Below are 10078 nucleotides of genomic sequence, written 5' to 3' on the forward strand. Positions count from 1 at the left end.
ATACTGTTAATTTTAAATCTGTGGATGAAGAACTGGATCCAGGTAGACCAATTGGGCTCTGCTTTTCAGGGATTATCACTCCTACCTCAATAGATATTATTTATTGGATGCGGCACCAGATTTGAATAAACTCTGATAAAGTGATGCTTGCAACTGGCTAAATAAGGATACCCCCCATCCCACCCTTTACCCCATCTCCTCACCTCCTATCTGATCAACAAAGTGAATAATAAATGAGGTCCATATTATCAAGTAAAATTGGCGACAAATTTTCCCCTGTCAATATATCCACGTAATGTCGCAAAGAACCTCTAGGGCCGAAGCCACCTATTAAAGTACACAGAATTAGCAGAGAAAGTTTGAATTTGAAATTTATTTCTAATTTTGATTTAATTGTTCAGTTGTAAAAATAAAATGTTTTACAATTAGAAGTAAAACCTTACATTTCAATATTTCTTTAGGGTAAAAAGGATGCTTAAAAAGTCAGGGAGTGGGGGGGGGGATCAATAGACTAAAATTTATACGGGTACCCGAAGTTTTATAAACACGCTATCTCATTCTTTTGTTTTAAAACCTTGGGTACTTTTAAAGAAACCTAGATTGTTTGGATAAAATAGCAGACTCCAAACTTTTCAACCAGTAATTAAATTGTTTGGATAAACTAGCAAACTTGAGTCCAAACTTTTCAACCAGTAATTTTGTCAAGTTCTAATATTAATATTCGGGATATACATCAATTTATTGTCCATTGTCTTTTTCCTTAGGATCCATGTAAATAAGTTCAAGAATATTTGAATTTGAAAGAAAGATGATAAAACCAAATATCTGTAAAAGTGACAGGATCTGTGACTGTCTGTCTGTTCTGAAGGATCTCGCTAACCGCTGAACCGATATGGTTCTTCTTTACAATATATATTTATCTTCATAGGTCCTGGGAAAGTTTTTAACTATTTTGGGTGAGGGTACCACTATACTCACAAGAGAAATAGCCATTAGAAAATGAATAAGTATGACTTACTGGACTTCCCTTTGTACAATTGTAGTTTTCTTACAATTTGAAGTGAAATGTTGTCTTCCCAGCCCCCCCCCCTTCCCTACCCCAATGGCCCCTAAAGGCCTCTAGGGGCGTAGCTTCTAGTATACCATATAGAGTCATTATTTGAATAGGTTTATTTGGAAGTTGCAGGTTTCTAGTTGCTTAACGTTTAACATCAAAATAGTTTTAATTCCGTAGTACAATTCTAATTGGTCAGGTAAATTGTTTTTATTTATTATTCTGTTAAACTATTTTCCTGAGGCGCAAACGGCGGGAAATTGCCTCTTCTGGCGATGAAATGTTGGAGCTCACGATAAGCTTCGGGGGTTGGAGGAGTTGAAGATCGCAGCTGTTCTTCTGAAAGCGGCTCATCTTTGACCTTTATTAGGCCGCTGTCCAGAGTTCTCTGAAGAAAAAATGTAATTTTATTTCTAGTATTGATATGAAACCGATATATATCCGCTGGATTAGATTAGAACCAGTTCTCAGAAATACGGAAAAATTATGTCTAGCATCGTATTTATTATATCCAGTTTTTTACGAATATAAAAATCTAATTGTAATCTTATAATTGTACATTTTTATATCATCGGAAAGCTGTTTATAATACAATGCGAGAAATAACTATTCCATGCTTTTTACTTTTTGAAATTATACACTGTTGTAATGTGTAAATTCGTAAAACATGTAGATTAACCCTATCTATAAAAAAAAAGTAGATCGATGTATGCTCATATGTCTCCAAGTTAGATATTATACCTAATAATTATAATATACTTTTTTTTAATAGGGGGGAAGTGTTTAGTAAAACTTGTGATTTGCTACCAATACAAACTATTTTAGGGATCTTACTGAACACAAACATATGTATACCTGGATCGGCACATCGTCTTTGTCCTCCTTGATTGTGAAGTTTAGAGTTGGTGGTTCTGGACTCTTTCTGGAAGCAGTCATACGGGATTCCAGGTAAAAACGGCCTATGAAAAATTGTATACGATTACTCTTTAAACAGGTATTTATGCTTATTTTATTTTAGGTTAGGTTAAGTTAGGGCTAGAAGGACTTTGTAGGGTCAAAGCTTCCAAAGAAAAGTTAACACTATATAACAAGTAGTAAGTTTTTTGTCTGGAGCTTAAGATCTCAATAACTACTGGGTCTGAACTTATAAGGTTCTCTATACAAGGTAGGCTTAAACATAGGCAATGAGATGGTTTTAGGCTAGTTTAATTTCAGATTTTATTCTTGGGATGGTTTTGGGCTATTTTTCTAGCCCCTAAAACAGAACCACCAGTAACTCTATAAAGCGGCTTCGCTTCTAGAACATTAAGCAACAAACCTGGAGGCGACAAATTACTGTGGCGGTCATCCTTAATCTTAAGGTCCATAGGTCCAGGTGACCGGGTGGCTGGTGCAGCCGGTGACTTGACATTAGCTGGCGGCGACCTGGCAGTGACTGGCGGTGACCTGGCGGCCTCTGGTGGACTGGTGGCAGCTGATGATTGGCGGGAAGCGTCGGTTGTTAGATCCAGCCCGTTCGGACTGTCTTCATAACTAAACAAGAACGTAGCTTTGTTTGGTGCTATAATTAGGCTCGGCCCGTCCCTACATCCACTCCCCTTAACCATCCTTTCCTCTTTTACTGGATGAATGAACTGACCAATAAGTGATATCCATGATAGAAAGCTAACATGAAAACAATTTTACCCTTGTCATATTATCTACGTATATTTTACATTCATTTTTCTAGTAGAGATCGCATTAGTGTAGAGCGTGATGCATTTATATGATCAAATGCACTTTGTCGTATAATATCTCTCGAATTAAATGTCTAATACGTGTAGATTAGTTGAATATTACCATCTAATCCTAAATAAAGCTCCACGTTTATTCAATAATTATTATAGAAATAAATTGTCTTTTTTTCAATATATAAACGATTATTTCCAATAGTAAAAAGCCTTTGGAGCCTAAGATAGGCAAAACATTTTGTTCCAATAAAAAGTACCCAAAGTTTTTATGAAAAGTGTTTATAATTTACAGTTAACTGTCCCCTCACTTATTACCAAAAGTCATATCTAAGGTGACTAACGAACAAAGTGAGTTTATTATATTTATTAATCGCACCGTATTATAGACAGCTTTCCGTGTCAAAATAAAAAATGAAGGCCCGGGATAACAAAACTGGTATTTATAAAAGGATTTTTATTTTGATGGAAAATTGTTTGTAATACGATGCTATACAAGATTTTCAGTATGGCTGCGAACCGGTTCTAATCTAGCGGATATTAGTCGGTTTCAAGGCCACACTGGAATTTACCTGACAGCCCGTTTCTTGGGTGGCAACATCATATCTTTCTCTTTCTTCGTCATTCTTCAGACACTCTTAGCAACCTAATTAAATGGATATATTATTACTTGGATCTTGCATCAGATTTTCATGTTCTCTAATTCAGGTGAAACATGCAACGAGCTAAAATAACGAATCCACCTTCTTCAACTCCCTTTAACCCATCTCCTCCTATTGGACGAACGAACTGACCAATAAACGAATTCTCTGTCATAATATCCATTTATATTGTACATCCATTCCAGAAAAAAACATTTTAAAGCTTGGAAAATTTATTTTTCGATAATAGATCATACAAAAAAATCTCCAGTTTTGGCTAGGTACGGTGGGGTCAATGGCAATTATATTATATTTCTTGTAGGGATCAGATAAAGTTATCTGCGGCCACGAAAATGAAAATTTATAATAATTTTTTTCTAAAAAAAAGATTACTTAATTTTACTATTTTATATAAGAGGATGATAAGATTACTACAATTTAATATATTAGGGAATATTATTGCAACTTTTTAAAATAAGATGATTTTACTTAAAATTCACACGGCTATAAAATGATAGTTATTTTTAGTGCCTATATTTACATAAGCAAAATGCAACTGTTTATTTTTCTTTCAGTACAAATAAAACATTAGTGAATATGCTAATTCGAAACAAGGATAATACAATCTTAAATATTATCTATGCAATTACCAGAGCTATTGTGAGATACGTCAATGAATGGTTGATGTGCATTCTCAATAAAAAAAAGGCCCAATACGATCTGTTAAACTAAATAAATCCTTTAAATTTTATCAAAACTTATTTAGACATTGAACTTCTTTGACAGTAATTTCATATAAATCAAATAAATTGCCTTTTTTTGTTTAAATAATTTTTTTAAACATTATAAATTGTATAAACATATTTAGATCAAAGGCTAGGCAATCGCAGCTTTTTAAGGCCGCCTTGCATTAGCAATCCTATCGCCATATGCCAATTTTAAAAGACAATTAGCTGTCACAGCCGCCAGTTTTTTACCAACAGGTCAAGTATTTCCTTAGGTATATATCAGCTGTGATGTCAGCCACAGCCGTCTTTTATAATTTAAGCCGCCAGTAAGTAAACAATCCAAGCCGCTTTTTCACAGCAAATATTTACATTGGAATTGTATCTAAATTTGATCATGTTCAATGGAAGTCCATAACTACCTCTTTGATTGAACAATCTTTGTCTGAAAGTCTATTTTATACTATCAATGCCTCTGTGATGGCATACAAGACATTCCCCCATTATCTCAAATAAAATATCATGTGCTTTCTTCATGTAAAGATACGAAAATTGATAGTAAAAGCAGGTGCGTTGCCTTGCTCATCTATATGCAGAAAAAAGACTTCCAGACAGAGGTCGTGCAAACAAAGGGTTTGTTCTTTCATTCGCTGGATTAAAAACTTTCATCAAATCTATATTTAGTAGATATAATTTTGATGTATCATACTTGGAGGATGTATATTAATTTTTATCCATTGTTTTATCCCTGAATACCCCTGTAAATGTATATATGATAAGGGAGGGAGGGGACATTAGTTTGTTTATTACAGTACTAGTCCCGAAAGTCTTACAATAATGTTTTCTTATTCGTTGGCTTAACATCCGTGGGGACCTATATTGAATTTTGATCGGTTAGTTCTTTTAATTGAGTGTCCAACGTTTCAACCAGGGGTGAATTTTTAAAAAACTTTTGCCCCACTAAAATCAGTGAGGCAAACAAAAAATTTAGAGGGGATAATTTTGCCTCACTAAAATTTTAGTGGGGCAAAAGTTTTTTTAAGAATTCACCTCAGGTGGGGTAATTTTGCGTATCATCATTGAGGATGTATTTTATTTTTTCATCCATTGTCTTATCCCTGTAAATGTATATATGATGGTGTGTGTAAGTGTTCACCTCATTTCAAATGCATCCAGTTCACGGGGGGAAAGGGACAGGTAACTAATTCTGAACTGATTAGCCACAGCAAAAATATAAAACTGCTTGATTACAAAAAAAGGACTATAACTTTGACTAAAACAATAACGTCCATAAAAAAGCTTTTAAGGAAGATTTCAACGAGAATTATTTATATTATAAGAGTAAATTGTTTTCTATCTTCAATAAATCACAAAAAAATCTTTGGTTAGTTTAGCATTTTAAATTTTAAGCAATTTATGACGGAATAAAGAAAAGCAGATCCTTGGAAAATCATAAAATATTCGCATTTTTTTAATTTAAAAAATTGCTTCTTTTGTAGCAATAACTCGAATGATGTCATTGACTTTTTTTAATGTTAGTATTACTTATTTAGTATGGAGAAATATAATTTTAATAACACATCCTTTATCCCATCAACCTACTACTCTATCAATGCATTTTTGTGCATCATAACATATAGGGTTTTTCATATATTTGAGGAGGGAAAGGACATCTGTCTGTTTATTACACTAACCCTCAAGATTTTATAATATTCATGTATCTATCTATCTAATGTTACTCTATTACTCCTAAGTAATCTATTTATGTACCAAATGTACTACTACATAGTAATATGTTCATGTATCTATCTATCTAATGACTTACTGCACTGTAATTTATTTATGTACCTAGAGTTTTCTTTTCATGTATATTGTATATAAACCATCAATATGTTACTACTCAGTAATCTATTGATGTATCTATCTATCAAATGCCCACAACACAGTAATCTATTAATGTATCTGTCTATCCAATTTTCTACAACACAATAATCTATTCATTTATCTATTTAACAGTTTTCCACAACACAGTTATCTATTATTGTTCTATCAATGATTCAATCCAATATCCCACTACCCAATAATCTATTCATGTATCTATCTATCCAATGTGATACTACATACTTATCTATTTATGTATCTATCTATCCTACTACACAGTAATCTATTCATGTATCTATCTATCCTACTACACAGTAATCTATTCATGTATCTATCTATTAATCTATTGGTGTATCTATAAATCCAATGTGCTACTACAAAGTAATCTGTTCATGTATCTATCTATCCAATGTCCTATAACACAGTAATCTATTAATGTATCTATCTATCTCTAATACCCAATAATCCATTCATGTATCTATCCATTCCTACTACACTATTATCTACTGATGTATCTATCTCTAAAATGTGCATAAGGTTATGCAATGCTGGCTAGCATGGTTCTGCAAGCACTAGAATCCTCCTGCTAAAATCCAACAGTTTTTCCTGTTCTATATATTTCCAAACTTTATATAACAGCTTTATCAGAAGCGAAGCTACTGTATTATTAAGGCAAGTCCGTCTGACCGACTGTCCGATAGAAAAAAGTTATTGAATATGAATTGGATCTGTGGGAAAATTTGCATCAAGGCATATTTAAAGCTTCCTGTAAAAGAATAAAAGCAAACCAGACTGACAGACAAACCAATTTATAGATATACACTCAAGACAAAATTTTTTTTTACTCAAATACTTCTTTCATTATTTCATTAAGTAATATTCTACTAGATTTAGGTAAAACTTTTACCAAATCGTTTTACTAATTTTTTTTCTCAATACTTATAAGTTTTCAATAAGTTTTATTTTGCCTATGTATTTTAATAAAACTCTTGAATAGCTACTTTATATTAGGTAGAAAAGTGTAGAAAAATAGCCAGAAATAGCATCTAGGGGCTCTGTATTAGTACAAAACCACCCACAAATAAAATTCAATTATAAAATAGTCTAAAGTTATTCATGATCTATGCGAATCTTACATTATAGAGATCTTAAGGGACAAACACTATTTTATATTAAATTTTTTCAGTTTATAAAGTTTTTGATCTTTTCTAGATAAAACCAAGGCCGAGCTTCCCCAACCAAAGTTATATTCTATAAGCTTAGCAATTAACTTCAACTCATGCTTGAAGAGGGCAAAATATTTTTCCTCAAACATATTTTGTGCATTTTTTTTGCATTAAAATAAATGTACACAGTAGACATATGAAGAATGATTGTATAATAAATATTGTGCAATGGTTGTTGTGTATATATTGTATGTAAAAATATGCAAAATAATGCAGAAAAATTGGCAAAGCTTACCTGTAAACATCCCTGCAAAATTGTTGGTGCAAAAAACTGAAGCAGCCCCGTTAAGTTGAGGGGGGGGGGGGGCTGGTAGGGGGGTTTGCAATAGTTTGGGGGGTAAAATTGCAAAGTGGCCCGAATATATAACTAGCTGTTAGAGGGGGATGGGAGGCTTTTTTGTTCTAACCACGTAGAATTTTTTACTCCTTCGTCACTAAATTTATAAATTTCTTTTAAGCACTGTATTATATATCAATTTAAGTCAAAATTAATTTAAATTTCACTATTTTTCAATAATGTTAACTTAATATAAAGTTATATCACTTGTTTATTATGTAAGTCTTAAATGTGCAAAAATAATCACGTACTTTTAGTTTGCACGTCTCGACTTGCAAAACACTCGGAGTCACTGACTAAACGCTGGATAGATTGAAAACTGTGCGAACACAAAACTGCGTAGAATATGTCTGTGCACTTATGCGAGGTGAGGGAAGGCTAGTGATTGTCTGCAAGAGTAAAAAAGGGTGGACCAGACGACTGCTGCGTAGAATTGCTTTTTGTTGAAATTTGCAATATAGTGTGCGTACTCTTGTGTGGTTATGAGAATACTAACTGTTTACGGGTGTCAAGTTGAGATTTTGCACGCATGCTCTCCTGGGGATTATAAATAATTGTAGGGGTTGCGCATTTTTGAATCAACTGAAATATTTTTAAAAAATCATTTGAATAGTTTTGTCCCTAGAAAACAAATTATTATTACAGATTCTAGGCTGTTTCTCTCAAACAGAATATATACCTCAGATCAAAAATGATCAAGCTTTTTTAAATTGGTTAAAATGAGGGGTTTCAAAGATTTGATTGGGGTAATCTAATGTACTTTTTAAAAGATTTTGAGGAAGATAGAATTTGGGGGAAATACCACCCCTTTAACCCCCCTTCCCCTGTGACGCCTATGCCACTTTTATTTTAGGTTACCATTCATAGGAGCCATAAATATGTTTATTTTCATTGAAATTAAAAAAAGAGTGGAAGGGGGAGGGAGGGGTATAGTAATCTAAAAAAATATGCTAGAGTGAAAGTACCAGTTTATCTCTTTTCAACATTACTAACAGTCAAACGGGGTAAGTCAAATTATAAATTAGAACAATGTCAGTCCAGCAGTTCGTAAGATCTTAAGCTACGTATAGATACAAGGTTACTTTTATATCAGTTTGTAAAAAGAAAATCTGCCATATTTTTTTTATAAAAAATTAGTTGCTTTAAAAGTCACTTATTTTAATTTTTGGTACATTTGTATTGTCAAAACCTTTACATTAACCTGCTAGACTTATTATATTTTTGTAACAAGTTTTTTTTATAATTATCCCATAATAGATTTTTATAATTCTTTGTTATTTACTTTTCTTTGTTTTGATACTTTTGATATAGAGCTTTAGACAAAACGGTTAAGTAACTAAAGTATTTTTCTGTAACTACCATTGTGAAAAAAAGATTTTAAAACTCAAGTCTAAAGAAAACTTTACAAAAAAAGAGAAAAAGTCAAAATTACTTAATATATATCTCCCCCAAAATAGTTATAAACTTTTTGTGGATATATAAAAAACTTTACTGTAACAAAAACAAATATTCTATCTATGAAAGTATGTCTCTCCTTAAAGGAAAGCTTCATAAAGGTCATGAACGGATTTTTAAAATCAATTTCTTCAAGCCTCCTCCATAAAGCGGACTGGGATTCAGGATGTTGGGTTAAAGCCCCTAACGGCTGAATTGCAGCTTCTAGAAAGTAAAGATAATTTTGAGCAGTTTGAACTACACAAATGTTACCATGGATGGGGTGGGGGGGGGGGGTGTATTTCTGCCCCCAAGGGACAACAAAGAAAAAAAAACTAATAGTCTAAACCTAGAAGAATACCCCCATAATATTAAATTTTCAGGGGGTAGGATGGAGTTGAAAGATGTTGAGTTTCTCTAAGATTAAATAGATAAGCAGATGAACATAAACCCAAACCATAATTTTTGAAATTTAGAAGTGAATAATGGGGAGCGGATCGAGATACTCATCTAAAGATAGCCTTAAACCTGATTATGAAGATACGAATATTCTCTAGATTTGAAATAACACACATAAACACAATTTTTTAAGCAGATTACATAAGTTTTGACTGGAGAACCCTGAGCCGGCTTGGACGATGCAATCTAGTAATGGGGGTGGGGGAGGGTGGAAGGCTTCCCATAGATTAAAGGGTAAGCAAAAGTGTGATTTGCAGAAATGTAGATAGGAAGATAGAGTGAGAAAGAGAGGGGGTAGGGAGATGGAGAGAAAAAGTAGAAATAGTAGTAAATCCGAGCTTTTAGACATTCTTCTCTACCCCCACTTTTTTTTTGTTTGCAGTAAATTTGAGTTTGGGGGAATTTTCCACAGAGCTGGGGAGGGTGGACTGTCTAGTGCATGGGGTACGATTCACTAGGAGACTTTTTTCATTGGATTTTTCAAAATATTTCTCTAATTGGATATATTCTAAAAAAAATCTTTTAATCAAAAAAATATCAATCTTTTGATTTAAAATTGAAAAAGATTTGAAGACTTCCCTTTTCCTTTCAAGC

At 32.9% G+C, this 10078-nt stretch overlaps 1 protein-coding gene across 1 annotated transcript; it reads right to left on the bottom strand.

The window, feature by feature from the left end:
• Window positions 1-1256: 1256 nt before the first annotated feature.
• LOC145330133 (uncharacterized) lies at window positions 1257-8084 on the bottom strand. Its single transcript, XM_080174718.1, has 5 exons — window positions 7490-8084; window positions 3354-3427; window positions 2373-2587; window positions 1910-2013; window positions 1257-1442 (listed from the first exon to the last, which is right to left on the bottom strand). Exons 2-5 carry the CDS (start codon window positions 3404-3406, stop codon window positions 1272-1274), a joined length of 543 nt encoding a protein of 180 aa, XP_080030844.1. The 5' UTR covers window positions 3407-3427; window positions 7490-8084; the 3' UTR covers window positions 1257-1271.
• Between the last annotated feature and the right edge of the window lie 1994 nt (window positions 8085-10078).

Source organism: Acartia tonsa, chromosome 10, assembly GCF_053477335.1.
Source record: "Acartia tonsa isolate MP-2025a chromosome 10, ASM5347733v1, whole genome shotgun sequence".
In the NCBI taxonomy this organism is placed as follows: domain Eukaryota; kingdom Metazoa; phylum Arthropoda; class Copepoda; order Calanoida; family Acartiidae; genus Acartia; species Acartia tonsa.

Excerpts from the sequence above, each read along its gene's own strand:
- LOC145330133 (XM_080174718.1), bottom strand. The coding sequence starts at position 3,406 with ATGACGAAGAAAGAGAAAGATATGATGTTGCCACCCAAGAAACGGGCT. Across the intron at positions 2,014-2,372 it reads CAGTAATTTGTCGCCTCCAG|GCCGTTTTTACCTGGAATCC; the intron begins GTTTGTTGCTTA and ends AATTTTTCATAG. Across the intron at positions 1,443-1,909 it reads AAGACGATGTGCCGATCCAG|AGAACTCTGGACAGCGGCCT; the intron begins GTATACATATGT and ends TTTTTTCTTCAG.